Source organism: Zalophus californianus, chromosome 3 (assembly GCF_009762305.2).
Source record: "Zalophus californianus isolate mZalCal1 chromosome 3, mZalCal1.pri.v2, whole genome shotgun sequence".
NCBI lineage: Eukaryota > Metazoa > Chordata > Mammalia > Carnivora > Otariidae > Zalophus > Zalophus californianus.
This window is the reverse complement of record NC_045597.1, coordinates 160,352,116-160,374,748: the sequence shown is the minus strand read 5'-3', so window position 1 is coordinate 160,374,748 and position 22,633 is coordinate 160,352,116. Positions and strand designations below refer to the sequence as shown.

General features: G+C 39.4%; 1 protein-coding gene across 2 annotated transcripts; it reads left to right on the top strand.

Annotated features, from left to right (window-relative positions):
• Positions 1–60: 60 nt before the first annotated feature.
• On the top strand, positions 61–22,333 carry KCTD18 (potassium channel tetramerization domain containing 18). 2 transcript variants are annotated; one of them, XM_027591000.2, is made up of 7 exons: positions 61–198; positions 2,647–2,882; positions 4,292–4,503; positions 6,513–6,706; positions 7,769–7,863; positions 13,902–14,004; positions 20,197–22,333. In XM_027591000.2, the coding sequence occupies exons 2-7, from the start codon at positions 2,723–2,725 to the stop codon at positions 20,678–20,680; spliced, it is 1,248 nt and encodes a 415-aa protein (XP_027446801.2). In that variant the 5' UTR covers positions 61–198; positions 2,647–2,722; the 3' UTR covers positions 20,681–22,333. The 2 variants fall into 2 exon arrangements, with proteins under 2 accessions (XP_027446801.2, XP_027446802.2); XM_027591001.2 differs by lacking the exon at positions 61–198 and adding an exon at positions 1,463–1,607.
• The last annotated feature ends 300 nt before the right edge of the window (positions 22,334–22,633 follow it).

Genomic DNA, 22,633 nt, shown 5'->3' with positions numbered 1-22,633 from the left:
CCGGGGGCGGGGCGGGGCGGGGCGCGTCGGGGGCGGGGCCTCCCTCTTTCCGGCTGCAGTCGCTGCGGGGCCGGGCCGCACGGGGGCGCCGCTGGGGCCGCGCTGCTCCACGAGTTGCCGAGCCGACGAGGAGGCCCTCACTTCCGCGTCGGGCCCCGCGGCGTCCGGCGGCCGCGCGGAGGGCCGGGCGGGCCGCAGGTCAGTCGGGGAGGCCGCCTACCCGGCCCCGCCCGTGCAGAAGACCCGGGCGCCGGGTGGGCCGCGGGCCCGGGAGGCGGCGGGGCGCCCCGAGGAAGGGCCCGGATCACGCCGATATCACGGGTGCCCCGGGCTGCAGGCTCGGGCTTCGGGCCGATTCGGGGGCCCCCGGGCACCGGGGAGACCCTGGCGGGGCTTTGAGGTGTCCCAGCCCCTCCCTCTTTGGTCCCGCATCGTGGGAGGAGTGCTAGTGCCCTGAACAGCGTTTCTCAAAGTGGGGTCCGCGTGCGGACTCCCGACTCTTATCTCAGACTTTCTGAACCGGACTCTGTGCTGTGGCCCGGGAATCTGAATTTACAGCAAGCGACTCTGATGGTTTTGATGCCGCGGGTCACCGAACCGCACTTTGGGGGCCCTTCCCCAGAGAGCAGGGCATTTCTGACACGGCAGGGAGTCTAAGTGGGTGCATTTGAGGATGGGGCCTCGAGACTGGCCTTGAAATGGTGATGGATAGTTCTCTGCCATAGGAGAAACTGACTGAGGCAGGAGTATCTCTTAAAATCCTTGCGCTCAGGGTGCTGCTGTGTTCCTCTTGTCACAACAGCAGTCTTCAGATGGACAGATGCTTAGTGAATTAAGTGCCCGTGTCAGGGGCCTTAGGGATGAAACAGTGCTGAAGTAGGCAGTGTGGGGTGCAGCAGAAAATTTGGAGCTGGTCCTGCTGACCTGGATTGGGGCCGACTCCACCACTTACCAACAGGGCAGCCCTAGCGTGGACGCTGCTCACATCACTCGATTTCTTTCTCCAGTGTCATCATCTATCAATAGGGACAGTAATTCCTATCCAGTAGGGCTTTTGTGTGAATTAGGTAATGTCTGCCAAGTGTCCCCTGCAGTAACTGGCACCTAATAAGCATTGAGTAAATGGGAGTTATTAAGAGTGATGTAGATTCTGCCTTCCTAGGGCTTTTGGTCAGGGATTAAATAAGTGAGATAAAATGTGGAGAGAGGTACAAAGTATATTTGGTGGACTGTGCACAGATTCTAACTGGGGGGTGCTTGGGAAGGTCATGCAAGTAGTGAGATTTGCCTGTGGCTTTGAAGAAGAGACGGATTCCAGGGAGCTGGTAACTGGGGCAGCATGAGCCCGTTCCATCCCATGCTTCAGAGGTGGTTCTCTCACATGAATCCTTGCCCGGTTGCTCCTAGGACTTCAAGGCAGCCAAAGAAGTCACATTGATAGGTGGTTTTTGAAAGCCGGACCATTGGTCCATAAGAGTTTCCGCCAGCTGACCATGTTTGACACACATTGTTTTCGTCAGACACCAGTGGTCTCCTTTTCCCAAATCACTGGAGATTGGCTAAATTGGAGCATCTACAAAATGTTGCTCGTTGATCGCATAGTAAAAGTGAGTTGCCATGAATATAGTTGAGCCTCTTGACAGCCATTTTACATTTGCTGTGAAATGTGCAGTTACATCAGGAGTACCTTTTTCATCACAGTATTGTTTTAGGTTCCATAGAAACACCACAGTCACCTGTGGTTCATCCATCTCCAGAGAGGATTAAGAAGTCAAATCCTTAAAACTTCCCTAAAGCTTCAGGCATTTTTGACTGGAGAAGCCAGATGATTTAGAGGTGTTATTTGTTGCTCTTCTGGACCAGTCTGGCTACTGGTATACATAAAATTCTGATTTCAGTTGATAAATTATGTATTCCTTAGTTACCTAACCTAGGAACTACAGTTACCATTGTTAATAATTTCTGCTGTTATGTCTCCTTAAATCTCCAGAGCCAATATCAATCCCTCTGTATACACTTTATGGTAAAATTTATATCATTATAGATAACATTTATCATTTAGCAAGTACTTACTCTGAGCCAGAGACTGTTCTATATGTTCTGTCAGCTTATCTTAGCTTTTTATATGTTCCGTCAGTTATTCCTCTGATAGTCCTTTGAGGTAGGCACCATCCCTGGCTCCATTTTATAGATGAGGAAACCGGCAGAGGAAGATAAGTATTTGCCCTCCGCCCCCCAGTAAGTGGTAGAGCCTCGTAGCCTAATCCCATGCTACGTGCTGCCCCCCTCTGCAAGTCTAGACAGCTCCCTCAGACTTACTGTAGTTTTAAAAGATATGTGAATATCAAAGAATATAAGCAAACTTCACCTTTGCTTTATATGTGACAGACAATGCACTATTTTGTTTAATTCCTTAAACAATCATTTCAATAGCTATGATTTGGTTGGTGATAGTTTATCATTTACAAATACTCTGAGCCAAAGTTTTCCAGCTTCCCAATGTATCTCAAACTTCTTTCATATTATACAAAGTCCTTCAATATTGTCAGTGCTGAGGGATTTATTTTAATTCACATTAAAACGTATTTATTATCTACTTAGTGTACTGTTGGAAATGTCAGCAGTGACTGTTCTTTGTTTTCACAGAGGTGGACCAGGACCACCCTTGTTTTGCACTTTCTGAAAGCATTTGAAGGCAAAAATTCAGGTGTTGCTGGGAACAATGGAAGGTCACAAGGCAGAAGAAAAGGTGTTAGATATTCTTCGACTGAATGTGGGCGGCTGTATTTACACAGCCAGACGTGAGTCCTTGTGCCGCTTTAAAGACTCAATGCTGGCATCCATGTTCAGTGGTCGTTTTCCTCTAAAAACAGATGAATCGGGTAAATATCTAAAGTCCGTAAGCATGATCATAAATATTCATTACAATAGTCTAGTTTAAATTCCCTTTGGTTTTCATAATTGCAATAGAATGTATTCGACCAGTATACTGATTATTGAGACCATTAGGGCTGAATGGAGATTTATTAAATACATGGAGAAATGAAATACCAGTTTCCAGAATCTGTGATGCTGTCACTACAAGTTGACAAGACAATGAACGCGTGTAAAGGCCTACCATGACCTCAGTATGGTGACTGATTATATTTGGAAAGTTGTTCCATCCATGCAACTCCATGGGTAAAGGCATGGAGGCTTCTGTCTGTGTTCGTCAGGTGAACACACTGATTTCTCTGGAGAAAGCAGCCACCCTCCCGCTCCCAGGGCAGTTGGCGGCAGTGAGCTTTAGCGTGAAACCTGCCACCTCATCTAGCTGCGTAGCCTTGTGTGGGCTGACGTGCACACGAGAAAATGTCAGTCACCTAGTGGCAGAGGACTAAACACTGGTGTTCCAGAAGAAGCGGGGTAGGGATCTGTGCTGCTGTCCCTGCTTGGAGTGCTCCAGTGTTGACTGAACCTACTACTGGTTGTAGAGAAACCTCAGCAAGGCCAGTAAGGCATTTTGCACCTCTTCGGTGTTCTGGGGCCCAGAGAACCCACTCTGGCTTCTGTGTCAGAAGAGAGGGAGTGAGAAGTCTTGAGCATGAGGGGCTGTTAGTAACCCTGGGTCTTGAGAGAGTGCTTTGCCAGCGGAAGGGCAGTTGAATGAATGGGAAACACCAATGGCTGGTGCCCAGGGCTTGATGGCCCCGTGGGCAGGAAGTTTGTTGGTGGAAAGATGGTAAGCAGGGACTGTGTTTTTTCTCTGTCCCCAAGTTTTAGTTTCTTCATCGCTTCTAAGTTAATCAAGGGAGAAAAGGAATTATTGAGTAACCTCACACCAACTTGGCTAAATTGTCATAAAGTAGTACCAGCATAGCATTAGGAGCTCTGGGTTTATATGTCAGTGACACTACCAGTCGACTTCCAGCCAAACATGACATATTAATGGGCATGCCCTCATTAGGGTGGTGCTCCATACGTCTTTCCTGGCTGGGCAGGGATGAGGTTAGGGGTAAGCTTACATTTCAGGAGCAGTCTGGGGTCTCCGTGGCTTTTGAAGGGCCACAGTGGGAATATGGTCATTGCATCCAAAATCCCAAATGGACCTCGGAATACATTTTCCTGTATGGTAGGTGAGAAAACAGAGGATCACCAAATTTGACTAAACCCATTTGAACAGTAGCTATCAACTTTCTTGTGAGAGAGAAACGTTTCTAGTTGTAGAGGTCTGATTTTAGTTTGACATGTTGAAATTTTATTTATGGTCATATGTATCTATGCAATGATTTTTGAACTGAATGTTTTCTAGGGGCTTGTGTTATTGACCGTGATGGACATCTATTTAAATACCTTTTGGATTATCTTCACGGAGAAGTTCACATTCCCACAGATGAGCAAACCCGTGGTGCTCTGCAGGAAGAGGCTGATTACTTTGGCATCCCTTATCCATACAGCCTGTCTGACCACTTGGCCAATGAAATGGAGACATATTCTTTAAGGTCAAATATAGAACTTAAAAAGGTCTTGGCATTTTCTTAAGTTTTAAAAAATATATATGTATACATATATATACATTTTAATACACAAAGCAATGTGTGTTATTTTGCATAGCCTGTGTTGCCACATAAGCCAAACATGGGAAAGTTTTACTTTTTCTAACTTTTGAAGACACTTTGCTTAATTACTACTAATTTTTTTAAGGCCGAAATCCTATGTTCTAGGGAAGTGTATTACATTGCCACTCAGAGGTTTATGGAGTGTTTATCTCTCATTGAAGATTTAATGTCTTTTGATGGCTTTTTAGATAGAAATATTCTGCTCTTTAGGTTCTTTGTAAATTAACAGCAATACTGTAGTATATAAGGGTATAGGGTTTTATTTACTGAAATGACTTTTTAAAAGAATGGTCATGATAAAGAAATGATTGTATAAAATCTCCAACCTGATTTAGTGAGTGTAGCAGTTTGTTACTAAGTTAAAACATCGGTTTGATTAATTCACTTTGAGATCAATAAATCTTTTTTTTAAAGATGCCTCTCCTTTAAATCACATTTTAAAAATCTTAACATAACTTAAAAAGCTTCATTACCTGTTTTTGTCTTATCGATAAGTATTATATTTGCTTTTAGCACCTTTAGGGATCTAAAAGGAAAATATTTTTCCTAGATAATTAATAATAGTGAAAACTGATATGAATTGATTTGATTTGGACCTTGGCTTAGGAGAGCAAGCCGACAGTATGGTTATTAGGAGTGTAGCATGAAGAGAAATTTGATTTGGTTCCAGATCACCTTCAGGATTTGCACAGTTGTATGGGTTCTGCTACTGAAGTTATTTAGAAATTGAGTCGTCTAACAGTTATTTGGTGCTGTTTGCCACATCTGCAGATTGGGGCTAAAACACCTGACTGGAAAGTTGGGGTGGGTTAACATTCATCTTCTGAAGTCTCAACTCTAGTCTTTTATTTCTGTTTTATATGCAAAGAGGACACAGCATGTGCACATTCACTATGTCAGCCAACACATATTTATCTCAAATGTCTTAGGTGTATAGAGCACCGCTCTAGGGACTGTGTGGGACACAAAGAAATACAACATACAGTTAGATAGCAATATTAAATGAAAATGTAAGACATGTTAGTGTCCTATTTTCATTCACTTGAGTCAGTAAATATTAAGCATCTCCTTTGTGTCAGGCACTATTCCACGCCCTTGGGATACTAGACAAAGCAGACAAAAGTGCCGGTCCTCAGGGCGCTCACAGGAATAATGCTGTTTCTCCCAGGGGAGGCCCTTGCCACTCCCCTGGGTGAAGTCCTACTGCTCTGTGTCCCTTAGCACTTCATCGGCTCACCTGGTAGCACTTACACTGTGTCCTGACGGCTTGTCAACTGTCTGTCTTTTACCTTAGCTATAAACTCAAGGAGGGCTGGGACGCTGTATCCAGGACCTTAGACACCACTCACCACATTAGTACCTTCTTAATATTCAAGTGAATGAATGAATAGGTAGATAAATGCCAAAGGAGTTCTTATAGTTTGCATTGAGTTTGTATATTCATATCTTTCAGTGGAAAAGAACAAGTTAATCTGGTTAATTTATGATTGGACGTGGAGTTAAAAATAAGCATCAACCATGAGGCTTAGTCAGTAGAAGGTGAAAAGAAGATTGAGTCAAATGGGAAATTGGGGGAAAATAAAGGGAAAAGAGAAAGGTCTTTTAGTCATACGAAGATTTTAAAATTAAAAATAATATTGGTAGTGAGGCTAAAGGAGGAGGAAGGAAAATACAATTTCTATGTGGAAAAGAATTCTGTAGAGGAAAAGGTGTTGGGTTTTTGGGTGATGCCTTTTGTGATTTGCCCCACCCCCACCCCAAATTCAACAAAAGCATGTTTGGTTTTTCAAGGCATAAAGACTAGGCCGAAATTCATAATTTTTTATTTCCCTTATGACCAACTGGTAATAGAGCAAATTAATTTTTACTTTACTCCAGAATTAAATTCAAATTTTGTATATTTTTTTGCTCCAGGCTCTAACAGACTTCTGTAATTCATATGGTTTAGTTTGCAATAAGCCAACAGTTTGGGTTCTTCACTATCTTAACACATCTGGTGCAAGCTGTGAGAGTAGAATTATTGGTGTATATTCCACAAAAACTGATGGAACAGATGCTATTGATAAGCAGCTGGGAGGAAGAATTCACAGTAAAAGCATTTTTAAAAGGTATGTCCATATTTACATATGAAAAGGAACAAAATAAAGTCTTAGTGTCTTGTAAGAGGTGTTACTGAATGGAGTATGTGGTTGACTAGAGAAGATCATCAACGCGGGGCAACACACAGCATGAGCCCTCATGGCTGGCGAAACCGGCCCACTTCATGACGTATATGTAAGCTATAGGACATCCACGGTGGTCTAGTATATTGCCTCTCAACTGGGAGTGGGCATCAGAAGCCCCTGAGAGACTTTAGAAAAAAAGAAGAGAAAGAAAAGCAAAGCTACCTGCCTGGCTGTTTCTGCTGGCCCATCGTCCAGGAGCAGAAGCACTGCTCAGAAGTCAGCAGGCCTGCCAAGTGACCCAGAACTGGCCTGTGCCTTGGTGTCCTGTTCTGAGAAATGATGAAAGACTTCCCTGGTCCCTCCCAGCCTTAAAATTCTATGACTTGAACATGTCAAATTCTTAAGGGTTATTCTCTTAATACTTTTTCTGTAAATTTACTTAACATTGGTCAATTCACTTAGCAGTCCTTTTTTCTTTTTTAATTCTCTGGATGGTTGGATTGGGTCACATATTAGTGACCAATGAATGACCACATGAACTTGGTTATTAGGTGATTAAATATGTCATTGTTTTCTGAATTCTTTACAGGATGTTTATATAAGATATATGAGTGCCTGGCATAATGCTATGAAAGTTTTAGTCAAAGGTGGATCTTTTTAAATTTTCCTGGGGTTAGGTAATTTTTTTAAAAAACTTATTTTTAAAAATTTGTTGATTTGTCTGCACAGTCTATATTGTGGAATTAACAAGTACTTTACCACAGTAAAAAGAGATCAGATGTAGGTTAGCATGTGTATAGTATATTATACTCACAGTATATGATACATAGTATATTATCTATATGCTTAAGGAAGGGTCACAGAAGAACAACTATTCAATACCAATATATTTTTCCCCTTAATTAACAAGCACTTGGTGAGTATCTATTAGTTATACGTGTGTCTGTGTATGTACACATTCATACTTAGGTAGTATGTTTTCATCACCTTTTGCAATATTTCTAGAGAGGCGGGAAATAATGTTCAGTACATTTGGAGCTATTATTCAGTAGCTGAACTGAAGAAAATGATGGATGCCTTTGATGCCTGGGAAGGAAAAGGTATAGTACAATTCTTTTATTTCATGGCAGAAGGTAGACTTTTCCTTAATAAAACAAAGTAAGCACAAATGCTGCATTTCTCTTTTTTAGAAAGTATTTCTTTGTATAGGTTAAGTATTTCTTTGTGTATTTGCCACCTCATAATATCATTGATTGAGGCAGATTACTTAAAAATCTTTAGACCTGGGGCGCCTGGGTGGCTCAGTCGTTAAGTTAAGAGGGCTCAGGTCATGATCCCAGGGTCCTGGGACCGAGCCCCGCATCGGGCTTCCCGCTCCGTGGGAGGCCTGCTTCTCCCTCTCCCACTCCCCCTGCTTGTGTTCCCTCTCTCGCTATGTCTCTCTATCAAATAAATAAATAAAATCTTAAAAAAAAAAATCTTTAGACCTCTTGGGGCGCCTGGGTGCCTCAGTCAGTTAAGCGTTTGACTCTTGGTTTCAGCTTGGTCCTGGTCTCAGGGTCATGAGATCGAGCCCCTCGTCAGGCTCCATGCTTAGCACAGAGTCTGCTTGCGACACTCTCTCCCTTTCCCTCTGCCCCTTCCCCCTGCTCTCTCTCTCTCTCTCTCTAAAATAAATAAATAAATCTTAAAAAAAAATCTTTAGATCCCCGAGTTGCTAGCTATTACTAATAGTTTATAATCCAGTAACCTAAAAAATAGTTTATAATTTCAGCATCTGTTAGTTATGTTTATTTAGTTCAATTAAACAACAGTTTATTTAGCACCTACTGTGTACCGAGCATTGTTCCTAGGAAGTATACCTTTAATGTAAGCATACAATGTACAATCAAAAGAAAAAAGAGGGGCACCTGGCTGGCTCAGTTGGCAGAGTATGCAACTCCTGATCTCAGGGTCGAGCCCCATGTGAGGTATAGAGATTACTTAAAAGTAAAATCTTAAAAGAAAAAAAAAAAGGAAAAATTTAAAACAGAGAAAATGAAAATAATGCCACAGAAGATGTCTGAAGAACGCTTAGGAAACACTCATCTTTAAATGCACACTTTGAAATTTGACCATTTTTCCCAACTGCTCATATCATTTGATAATAATAATGCTGTTTAGGATCCAGTGTGATAAGTGGTTTACATTCAGTACCTCTTAGTCTTAAAACAATTCTGGATGCTGTTTATCACTTTACTGATGAGAAAACTGAGTCTCAGAGAGGCCATGCCACTTGTAAGGATCACAGAAGGTTAACTGTTCTATGCCTAAGTTTGTTTTTTTTCTCTTAATTAACAAGTATGTATTGAGTGTCTCTTAGGTGCAAACCCTATAAGAAGTCCTAAAGTTGGGTCCACAGATAAATAGGACACATCTTGGTCCTCAAATGATCTTAAAAGCTGGTAGAGACCGACATTGCAAGTCACGTGAGGTTGAATAAAAGGGGGGGGCTTTTCAGAACTCCGCGGTCACCTGTTTCTCTTTCCAACGAGGTGCTCGTACCAACCCTCTTCCTTTCCTGGACTTTGTCCCCCTCACTTTTCCTCCTTTATTTTTTTTTTCTAAATCAGACCCCTCAAACAGATAGAAAACAAGTGCTATTCTCTTTAAGTTTTTCATTTTAGATTTAAGTGACTTTAAGACCCTTAGGCTTCAGGAACAAACCCCTCGGTGTTCTCTGTGGCTCTGGACTGGCAGACGGCCCCGGAGGTTTTGTGGGGGGGCCCTGGGGGTGGGTGGGCTTCTTTCTCCACTGACCCAGGAAGCTGAAGGGAAGAGCTGCTATTACTGGCTCACAGAGTGGAAGACTGATTTTGACTTTTTGGGAACATGTAATGAAGTATCATTGGTATTTAACACCGTTCTGGAAGGCCTGTGCAAAGCCATCAGACAGGAAACAGAAAGAGAAAGAATTATTAGAAGGAAGAAGACAGTTATTATTTGGGGACAGTATGTCTTTTTAGAAAACCCAAAGGAATCAACTAAAGGTATTTTAAATGATGAGTAGAACAAACTAGCTGGATACAATATAAGTAAACAAAGACTAGCTTACTTATGATAGATTAGTTAGAACTTACAGGAGAGGGCGCCTGGGTGGCTCAGTTGGTTAAGCGACTGCCTTCGGCTCAGGTCATGATCCTGGAGTCCTGGGAGCGAGTCCCACATCGGGCTCCTGCTCAGCAGGGTGTCTGCTTCTCCCTCTGACCCTCTTACCTCTCGTGCTCTCTATCTCTCATTCTCTCTCTCTCAAATAAAAAAAATAAAATCTTAAAAAGAAAAAAAAAGAACTTAGAGGAGAAAATCCCATTCACAATAGCAATAAATGACAGAATCACTAGGACTGACCTATCAAGAAATGCTTTTGTGGAGTCTTTTGTGAAGACTGCTAAAATATATTCATCCATCAATTCATCCATCCATCTATAAAAAAAGAAGACAAAGATTATGGTGAGACATACCATGCTCCCGAATGGGAAAACTATTGAGACAGATTTTATAATATTCATTATAAAGACGTCAGTTCCTCTCAGATTAAGTTACAGGTTTAATGCAATTCCTACCAAAATATAAGTGGAACTCTTTGGGAATCTTGAGGAAATGATTCCAAAATTCCGTTGAAAGAATAAGCCAGTGAAATAGGAACATTTTGGGAAGTAGAAGTCATTAGAGGAATGAGTCTATAACTGTGTGATAGTAAAAATACTGTAGAGAGAGTTGTAATAAGAAGAACCATATGTTTCTGGTACAAGAATAGATGCAGAGATCAGAAGTAAACCCCAGTGAACTTACAAGAATAAAAATACCATGTGATAAGGAGTATTAAATATCAGTGTAAAAAGATAGATAATTTAATAAATGAGAAATATACTTGGGAGAAAACAACTTTAGCCTCATGTCATTTATCAAAATAATCCCAGGTGAATTTATGGATGAAAAATGAAGCTATAATAAACTACAATGAAACTTAAGCAAATAACTGATTTCTTAATAGGAAAATAAATCATAAAGACAAAGATGAATAAATTTGATTATATCACATTTAATATATTAACTTTAAAACAAAAATGCATAAATAAAAGGCTAATAAAAACTTAGATAAAAATATTATATTTAGAGATAAGAATATCCCTAAAATAGAGATTTATTTAAGTTGATTAGCAAATCAATTCAACCCCTATTGTAAATAAATGTGCAAGGTTCATGACCACAGAATTTCCAGATAGATAAACATGTGGCAAGAGGTTCAAACTCATTATTTATCAATGAAATACATATTAAATGAGGATTATTTTTTCATACCAGATTAGTAAAGATCTCTCATGAATTCTTGGCAGGAGTAAAAGTTAATATTACTTTAATGGGAAATAATTTATCATTACATATCCATAACATCAAAATTGTTCATTTTCTTTGACCCGATAACTCTACTTCTGGGTATCTACCCTAAGGTCATAATCAAATGCAGACAAAGGTTTATGAACAGATTGTTCAATTAAGCATTATTCATAATAGAGAAAAAAATAAAAGCAATATAAATGTCTATAATAGAGAAATACATACTGGTACATCTATGGGAAATAGTTGAGCATAGCTATTAAAATTATTTTGAATAATTTTTTACAGAGATGAATGCCCATGATAAAATAAGCTTGTCATGGAATGATCAAAAGCAGGAAACAAAATTAAATATAAAGTGTTTTCAATTAGGTGCCTATCATATGAATAAGAAAAAGACTAGAAACAGATTCATCAAAGTGTCATGAACCATGATTCCTAGTTTTAGGATTAGAATTGATCTTGATTTTTTTTTAGGATTTTATTTATTTATCTGAGAGAGAGAGAGAGATTGAGAGAATGAGGGGGGGTGGAGCGGCAGAGGGAGAACCAGACTCCTTGCAGAGCAAGGAGCCTGACATGGGACTTGATCCCAGGACCCTGGGATCATGACCTGAGCTGAAGGCAGACACTTAACCAACTGAGCCACCCAGGCGCCCGATCTTGATTTTTTTTTTTTATATGTACTTTTCTTTATTATCCAAATTTTGTACAATGAAACTGAATTACTTTATAGGCAGGAAAAAAATAAAACTTTTTAAAATAAATTATGGTGTATCCATATAATGGAATACTACTCAGCAATAAAAAAAAAATGATCATTAATGTGTATATCAACATGGATGAATCTTCAAAGCATCATGCTAAAGAAGCCAGACACAAAAGGCTCTATACTGTATGATTCCGTTTATATGCCACCCCTGAAAAGGCAAAACTAGGGAATGGAGGGGAGGGCATTGATTGCAAAGGGGTACAAGGGAACTTCTGGGGTGACAGAAATGTTCTATGTCTTGACTGTGGCTGTGATTGCATGACTTGTATATATTTGTCAAAACTCATCGAACCGAATACTTTAAAAGGGAGAATTTTATTTTATGTAAATTATATCTCAATAAATCTGACTTTAAAAAAGTCTTAATGGATGAGATTTGGGAATGTTTTTATAGCTTAAGTAGGTTTGAGATCAAGCAGTTCCAGAAAATTACTGTCTTAAAATGAGGTACATAGGCTTCTGTGAATATTGGATATGTCTATTATAATTTATATGCCCAGCTTGCTAAGTTGGTTAATATTTATCACTAAATCTTTAATGATTAAACAACAAGACACCACGGGTGCCCGGGTGGCACAGACTCTTGGTTTTGGCTCAGGTTGGGGTCGTGGGATTGAGCCCCGCATTGGGCTCCGCACTTGGCGTGAAGTCCGCTTGAGATTCTCTTTCTGCCCTCTCCTTCTGCCCCTCCTGCTTATGCTCTCTCTCCCTCTCTCTCTCGTAAATAAATCTTTAAAAAACAAACAAACAAAAAAAACAAGATACCATATCCATTCCTGGGACTTCAAAGTTACTTTTTTAAAAAATGCCAATTTTTTATTCAACGTTATTTTTTAAGCCTTTTAAAATGCAAAATGCATCTTTATACTTTTGTGATTTCTTTTAAATTGAGGTGAAATTCACATAACATAAAATCAAAGTATACACTTCAGTGGCATTTACTATGTTAACAATGTTGTATAACCACCATCTCTATCTAGTTGCAAAACATTTTCATCACCCCACAAGGAAAGCCAGTACCTGTAAGCAGTTACTCCCCATTCTCTTCTGTCTTCAGCCTCCGGCAACCACCAATCTGTTTTCTGTCTCAACGCATTTGCCTATTCTGGATATTTCCTGTAATTGAAATCATACAATATAATGACCTTTTGTGTTTGGCTTTTTTCACTCAGCATAATGTTTTTGAGGTTCATAAAAATACATTTCCAACTTTCATTCAGAAGCTTACCTGATTTAAAAATTAAAATGAATTTGACCACAATCTTGGCCTAACACATTAACTCAGATTATTCTTGTTTGAAAAGGTGCTTATAGGGTAGTGATTGCTCATATTTATATAGTGGTTGCCTTTTACAGAGTGGTTCACAAAATATACCTGACTTGATGATTACTGCAGCCCAATGAGGTGGATAGGGTGGGAGTTAGAACCCTCACTGTCCAACCCTTACACAACTGTCAACACTATGATTTATAAAATAAAGGCACCTAACGTCTTTTAAGTGTTCAAGTGCCAGGAAGTATACTAAGCATTTTGCGTTTATTTACTCATTTAATCATCACAGCCAACCTATGTAGTATGTACCATTATTGTCATTTCATAGATGAGAAAATTTAGGCACAGAAAAGTTAAGTAACTTTCCCAAGGTCACATGATCAGTGAGTGATAGACGTGGCATTCAGACCCAGGCAGTCTTGGCTCCAGAGCCCGTGCCTTTTAACAGCACACACTCTTCTGCCCAGGACCCATGTGACGACCTACTGATGATCAGTGGTGGAGCTGGGGCTGGTAGTTACAATTCCTAGACCTGGCTTATGAGCTGGGCCGCTATTACCTTGGCTCTTCTCGGGCACACTTGCTGTGTACACCTACCTTCTTCAGATGGGAGCCATGAATTTCAAACTCTTTCTGCCTAGTCTTCCACAAAACAGTGCTGCCGAACCTTTTGCCGTAGACAGTGGCTCTCTTAATTATGCCTTTTTATCTTCCAGGTGTTAGCTACTGGCGGGTGCCTCATGAGCTGATAGAATGTTGGACCCTGGAAGAGCGGCCCTTACTTGGAAGCCTCCGTCACATGGCCCCAGTTCGAAAGAGGTTATCTGTGCTCTGTTGATAGTGTTTTTTGTTTTTTTAATATGACCTGTAGTTTTCCTGCCTTTATTGGGGAAATGAATAATGTTGACCTTACTAAATTTATTAATCACCAAGGTAAGTATTCTGCCTTACCATCAAAATTAAATTGTGATAAATTCAAAGTTACCAAAACAATGTAAAAACTGAAAATAATTCTCTAAAACTGAGTTATAGTATGTTCTTTTTGGGAGAGTGTGTTTTTAAGAATACTAGTGGATACAGTGAGAATGCTATGGTATTTTTCCCTATAAAAGTGAAATCCTAGGCTTTATTGGCAGTAGTCAAAAACTTATTTATTAGACTTAATATTTGAAATCTCCTGTGACTTATTTTGAATTCCTTTCACCTTCCTATTACCACAAATAGCATTTTTTTTTAAAGATTTTATTTATTTATTCATGAGAGACAGAGAGAGAGAGAAGCAGAGGGAGAAGCAGGTTCCCAAGGAGCAGGGAGCCCGATGCGGGTCTTGATCCCAGGACCCTGGGATCATGACCTGAGCCAAAGGCAGACGCTTAACCATCTGAGCCACCCAGGTGCCCACAAATAGCATTTTTATTTAATATTTCTTATATTTTATGAAATTAGCATCAAATTCACTCTACATCTGTGCTTTTCACTTTAAATACATTTAAATACATTTAAAATCATATTTATTTTTCATTGGGTATTATTCATGCTTTTCAGATGTTCTGATTTCTTCATCATTTGTCCTAGAATTTGATTCACTGCTCCTATGGAATCTGATTGCTTTCTTTTTTTTTGCCCTTTGGCTCTTTCACAGAAATGCGGAGAATTTTATTCAGTTTTTAGTGGTTCATTATCTCTTGTTAAAACAGATCTTTTTTCTTAAAGGCCCTCAATTTGTTATCATTATTTTGCTTTTTGAGCTTACAGTTAGCAAATATTGTTTGGGTCTAGAGCAGGGGTTCTCAAATGGGGGCAGTTTTGTCCCACAGGACATATTTGGCAATGTTTAGAGACACTGTGGGGTGGGAGATGCTACTGGCACCTAGTAAGTAGAGGCCAGGGACACTGCTAAATGTCGTAGAATGCACTGGGCAGCACCCACAACAGAGATTTATCCAGCCATAAATGGCAATAATGTTAAGGTTGGGAAACCTTGGTCAAGAGTCTAGTGGAAGATGTGGACTGAAAAAACAAGCAGGATTGGTTTTATGGAGATTCTCCTCTGTGTTGTCTTTTCTTTGGTTTATTAAGCATTCTTTTTGATTCATGGATAAGATAATGATAATGATGACTTAAAAGCAACTGCAAGGTCCCAAAGAATCATTTGATTCACTTGAGAAAATTTAGTTATGTTCAGTAGTTTTAGGGTTGAATATATTATATTTGTATTCTCTACTACATGTCGGTGTTCAGATCACCATGCCATATTGATGAGAGGGAGAAGACTTGGGGGAACTTTCTGTTCAGGAGATGATCTTCGTGAAGTGAAACTGATGCAAGCAGTAGAAGGAGCAGGCAGGGTTTCAACAGTGGTTGGTTGACAGTTTTAAGGTCATTTCAAACAATATTCCCTGTGATTTTTCCTTCATTTTGTTAATGTGATATATCACATTGACTGGCTTATAGATGTTGAACCATCCTTGCATCCCTGGAATAAATCCTACTTGATCATGGTGTATAATCCTTTTAATGTACTGTTGAATATGGTTTGCTAGTATTTTGTTGAATATTATTGCATTTATGTTCACCAGGGATATTTTCTTTTCTTGTGGTGTTCTTGTCTGGTTTTGGTATCAGGGTTCTCCTGGCCTCGTAAAAAGAATTAGGAAGAGTTCCCTCATCTTCTGTTATTTGGAAAAGTTTGAGAAGGATTGGTATTAAATCTCCTTCAAATGTTTGGTAGAATTTACCTGGACTTTTGTTTGTTGGGAGTTTTTATTTTGTTTTTGTTTTTAAAATAAGCTCTAGGCCCTATGTGGGCCTTGAACTCATGACTCCAAGATCAGGAGTCACAGGCTCCACTGACTGAGCCAGCCAGGTGCCCTGGTTGCTTTTTGATTACCGATTCAATCTCCTTAGTAATCCGTCTGTTCAGATTGTGAATTCCATCATGAGTCAGTCTTGGTAGGTTGTATGTTTCTAGGAACTTTTAAACATTCATTCATTCATTCATTTATTTCCTTTTTTAAAAAAACGCTGAAGTATAGTTGACATACAATGTTCTATTAGTCAGGTGTACAACATAGTGAATCAACAATTCTATACATTATGCATTGCTCACCATGCAAAGTGTCGTTACCATCTGTCACCATACAATATTATATAATATTATTGACTGTATTCCCTTTGCTGTACTTTTCATCCCCATGACTTATTTATTTTATAACTAGAAGTTTGTACCTCTTAATCCCTTAGGAATTCATCCATCTCTTTTAAGCTGTCCAATTTGTTGGTGTGTAATTATTCGTAGTAAGCTCTTTTGACCCTTTGTATCTCCGTGGTATCAGTTGTAACCTCTCCTCTTCATTTCTGATTTTACTTATTTGTGTCCTCTCTCTTTTTTCTTGGCTGGTCAATTTTATCTCTTTAAAGAACTAGCTTTTAGTTTCATTGATCTTTTCTATTGCTTTATAGTCTCTATTTCATTTACTTCTGCTCGAATTTTTATTTCCTTCCTTCTCCTAATGATGTGTAGTTGTCACTCAGCTATTCTTTAGGATTTTATTTTTTAAGAGGAAATTGTACCATATATAGATTTAGACTCAGTATATCTGTGGGAGGAGGTAAGTTCAAGATTTTCCTACATCACCATCATGAACTGAAACAAATCTATGATATGGTTTTGATACCACATCAAAAATCATATGATCATCTCAATAGATACAGAAAAAGCATTTGACAAAATTCAACAACAATTTCTGATAAAAACTCTCAACAAAGTGGGAATAGAGGGACTACATTTCAACATAATAAAGCCATATATGAACAGCCCACAGCTAGCAACATACTCAGTGGTGAAAAGCTGATAGCTTTTCTTCTAAGGTTAGGAACAAGACAAGTATACCCACTCTCGCCACTTTTATTCAACATAGTACTGGAAGTCCTAGCCAGAGCATTTAGGCAAGAAAAAGAAATAAAGGGCATCCAGATTAGAAAGGAAGAAGTAAAACTGGCACTATTTGCAGTTGGCATGATATTATACATAGAAAACCTTAAAACTCCATCAATACTGTTAGAACTAACAAACAAATTCAGTAAATTTGCAGGATACAAAATTAACACATCAAAATCTTGTTTCTGTACACTAATGATGAATTATCAGAAAGATAAGAAAACAATCCCATTTGCAATTGCACCAAAAAGAATAAAACATCTAGGAATAAATTTAGCCAAGGAGGTAAAAGACCTGTTTTTGAAAACTCTAAGACGTGAAAGAAATTGAAGAAAACATAAATAAATGGGAAGATATTCTGTCCTCATGGATTGGAAGAATATTGAAAAAATGTCCATATTATCCAAAGCAATCTACAGATTCAGTGCATTCCCTATCAAAATTCCAATGGCATTTTTTTATGGAAATAGAACAAACAACCCTCAAATTTGTATGGAACCACAGAAGATCGTGAAGAGCCAAAGCAATCCTGAGAAAGAAGATTTGACAAAGCTGGAAACCTCATGGTCCCTGATTTCCAATTAGCATAGTCCCCCCCTTATCCACAGAGGATATGTTCCAAGACCCCCAGTGGATGCCTGAAACCACAACAGTGCTGAACTGTATATGTACTATGTGTTTTCCTATACATACATACCTGTGATCAAGTTTAGTTTATAAAGTAGGCACAGTAAGAGATTAATAGCAATAACTAATAAAATAGAACAGTTGTAACAATATACTGTAATAAATGTTATCTGAATGTGGTCTCTTAAGATATTGTACATCATCCTTATGATGATGTAAGATGATAAAATGCCTATATGATGAGATGAAGTGAAGTGAATAACATAGACATAGCATTAGGCTAGTAGTCATAGTATGAATGACATTGTGACATAGCGTTAGGCTACTACTGACATTCTGATGATAGTCAGAAGGAGGATCATCTGCTTCCAGACCATGGTTGACTATGGGTGATTGAAACTGCAGAAACTGCAGAAAGGGCAGACTACTATATATTACAAAACTATAATAATTAAAACAGTATGGTATTGGCATAAAACCAGACACACAGAAGAACAGAATAGAAAGCCCAGAAATAAAGCCACACATATATGGTCGTCTAGTTTACAACAAAAAGAGCCAAGAATACACAATGGGGAAAGGACAGTCTCTTTAATACATGGTGTTGGGAAAATTGGATATCCACATGCAAAAGAGTGAAACTGGATCCCTATCTTGCACGATACACAAAAGTTAAAGTAGATTAAAGACTTGAAGATAAGATCCGAAGTCCTAAACTCCTGGAAGAAAACAAGAGTAATAAGTTCCTTAACATAGGCCTTGGCAATGATTTTTTTTGTATCTGATACCAAAAGCAAAAGCAACAAAGGCAAAAATAAACAAGTGGGACTGTACCAAACTAAAAAACTTCTGCATGGCAAAGGAAACCATCAAAATCAAAAGACTTTCTGCTGAATGGGAGAAAATATTTGCAAATCATATATCTGATAAGGAGCTAATATCTAAAATATATAAGGAACTCATACAACTCACTAGCAAAAAAAAAGTGATTAAAAAATGAGCAGAAAATCTGAATAGACATTTTTCTGAAGAAGACATACAGATGGCTGACAGGTACAAGAAAAGATGCTCAACATCAATAATCAGGGAAATGCAAATCAAAACCACAATGATATCACCTCAAAGCTGTTAGGACGGCTATTACCAAAAAGACAGGAGATAACAAATGTTGGCAAGGATGTGGAGAAAAGGGAACCCTTGTGCAGTTATGGTGGGAATGTAAACTGGTGCGGCCACTGTGGAAAATAGTAGAGAGGTTCTTCAAAAAATTAAAGGTAGAACTACCATATGATCCAGCAATTTCACTTCTGGTATCACCAAAAAATGCAGAGTCATTTGAAAAGATATATGCACCCCCATGTTCATTGCAATATTGTTTACAATATGGAAAAATTCAAGTGTCAATTGATGGATGAATGGATAAAGAAGAGGTGATACACACACACGCACACACACACATGCACACACACACAGTGGAATATTATTCAGCCATAAAAAAAGAATGAAATCTTGCCATTTGTTGACAACATGGAAGGACCTTGAGGGCATTAAGTGAAGTAAGTCAAAGACAAATACCATGTGATCTAATATGTGGAGCAAAAAAAAAAAATTCCAATCTGATAGATACAAAGAACTGATTGGTGGTTGTCAGAGGCAAGGGGTGGGGGAAGGAAGAAATGGGTAAACTAGGGTGGGTTTTTTTGTTTAAATAAATCGAATTTTTTTTAAACTAAAAAAAGAAACACTGCTCCGCCTTTAGACTTTTTATAATGAATGGCAAACTCAATTCAGGAATCTTTGAAGGTTTGTCCAGTACCTCTCAAATTCAAAAATTCAAATGGGTTTGACCATTCTAGCAGCTCCCAAAATAACTTCCGCAGAATGCTAATTTTACTGGGTGCCAAATGTTGCATTACAGAATTACTGGGAAATACGGATCCAACAAAGTTAAACAAGTGTCTTTACTTGAGACCCCAGAACCTTTGTTAATAGAGTGTAAAGTTTCAAGAGGAGAGTAAAATATGCAATAGCAAAGAGTTTATTGGACTGTGAAACACTCAGTAAACTTCCTCAGTAGATCTCTTAAAAAAACAAAACAACAACTTGGGATCATCATCCTGGTTATCCTCTGGATCACGTGAGGATTCTCAGGAACCAAGTGATGTAGTGTATAATTCCGGTGTAACATACTAAATTTTAATTCGTCGTTCATATTAACATGGTGATTTTAAGAGTTTGTATTCAAGCAGAAATAATCTTGCGTAAACTTGGTGATTTACTTATTGACCTTGGTGGGAGAGATGAGGTAGTCTGATCCCTCTGAACCTCTTGACTCAAATTCTTGATGAAAACGATTTTGCCCCTGAAGATAAAACTTTGTGGAGACGTTTCCATGGGTCACCCAACCTGTAAACGCTGACCATGATATGCTTCTGTATTCACAGGCGACTGATGGCTTTCAATGAAGAGGAAGACGAAGGTGTGAACTGTAAGACTGGTCCCAAGCCAGTCAGATTCCTGGGCCCTTCCACCAGCACCCAAATTAAAGTCAAGAACTCGGCGTCGGTCAGGGTGTCCTCGGCCAGCGCCCTCCATTCTGCGGGCGGAAAGGCGGCGCCGCACTCGGCGCCGCCGAAGGCTCCGTCCCCCGCGGGCACTGCGCAGCCGGGGCAGCCCCAGGCTCCTCGTGGGGCCGGGAGCGCTGAAAACGGAGCCGCGCACCCACCCCCCGCCAAGGTCCTGCTCTCCGACAAGAAGACCACCCCGCCCCGAGTGATAAAACTGAAGCGGACTCCACTGTGCGCCGCCGGGCCGTCCCCACCTGCCGCAGCCGCAGCCGCAGCCAGGTCCGCGGGGCCCCCAGTGTCGGCCCCGGAAGCCCCCCAGGCGCACGCGCGGACTGAAAACGGGCGGGGCCAGGCTGATTGACGGAAGCGTGGGCTCCGGACCTCCCGCTCGCCTCCCGGAGCGCCCGAGCCGTGCGCTGCAAATAGGTGGCGCTGTTTCTTGGTGCAGTAGGGGTGGAAACGGGTTTCTCTTTAGGATCGTTACGGGAAAAATGAATTATGTCAAGTAGGAATGGAAGAGGGAGACTTTACGTGGTTGGGCCTATCTTTACTTCTCCCAACTTTGAAACGGTTGTCTACTGATAGTTTGAATTTCAGGTTTTTAATTCTTTTTTTTTTTTTTTGATGATTCATTGGTATTAAGGCAACAAAACAGTACAGTAAAATCATCGCTAGAGGAGTCCACTTTGTTCTTGAGTAATTATAGACTTTAGGCACTTTTGTAATGTTACTCATTGCTGCCCAGGGCCGAATGAGGTTAGATATTCCCGTCTGGTGAGATAGGGTGACATTCGTGTTTCCCTGTGCTGTGTCACAGCCAAGAGATTTGAGAGAAAATGCAGACCCAGGTGAACTCCCTGCAGGTTTGTTTCAGTCTCAGAAGCCTTCGTGAAAAGAAATGAGGAAAAAAAAAAGTAATCTAAGATCACATTTTCTTTGACTCAATTGAACTATTTTCTTTTCCTAGATTGTTTTTTTCTTACTCTTTTTTGCTAGCAGATTTATTTATACATCACAAGAAGATGTCTTGGGATGAGAACTAAATAACGTCTTCGGAATGAATTGTTAAAATATTTTAATTTGAATAGCGAAGTTCTGAAAGTACTTTGGAAAACAAGCGTTAACTTTTAACTGAAGTTACTACTTGTTTCTCAGGAATGACCATTGAGGAGTCATTCTGACTATACAGTATGATTTTTATGCATAAAATTCCCACTTAACTTGAACTTAATATTTTTAAACAGAATATTTTGATTAATCCTCTATTTTTTCACAGCTATTCAGTTGTATGTGTTTACTCTTACGTGTTGAGTTTTATAATTGGATCCCATATTTCTACCTTCAGTAAGCAGTATGCCTTCAGTGTATTAAAAATAAGTTCATAAAGCAGGGTACTTTTTATTCAGTGCTTATCATTGTACTTGCATTACTTTGAAAGAGTAGAGTAAATATACTCAAAACATTACTTTTTACAAAATAAAGTAAAATTTTTCCATACAAAGTAATATTTTCCATGACTGTGGTTATTTTTAAGCCTTACAGCCCTTTGTGAGTCTGAGAGGTTGTTTGTTTATGTAGTTTATCTATTTCTGGTTACAAAATTGCTTTCTTGTCTAGGTAATGTATGAAATAATTAAACCAATTTCAGATAGCTATCCAGATACCAGCAGCCTTTTAAAATAGGTGTTTTATTTGACTAGAAAAAAGTGAATGTTCAGCTGATGGTTCATGAATGACATTTCCCTGTAGAACAGAAAAAATATTTAGTCACCTTGAAAAATACTATTATAAAGAATCCAAGCATTCTGAAAATCAAAGATCACAGTGAATTTTGAGAACTGCCATTTCCGACATACTAGTATTGCTTGATCTAGGGCATTTTGAATTGCTGATTCGTATAAGAATATTATTTTATACCAGTGGTACCAATAGACTTGCTTGATGCAAAGTTGCCACGAAACCTTCAATCTGTAAGAAATGCAGTATCTATGAAGCACACAATAAAGCAAAGTGCAATTAAACGAGCTGTGCCTGTGCTCATGGGTGATTCTGTGAACAGCCTGCTCTTCTTTGCCACTAACAGCTTAAAGGAAGTCTATTTAGCACATCTAGTCTTAATAAGCAGAGAGTTTTGGGAATAGCTACCAGGCTGTGGTGCAGCTGAGGTGGAAAGGAACAAGTGGCCCCTTTTGGGGATCAGGAGTCAAAGTCGAATTCAGAATGCTCAAGTAACTTGAACATTACTTTAGTTGGAGTGGTTCCTTGGGGATTAGGTACTTTTGCATGAAAACACATTTCTCAAGACTCTGCAGAC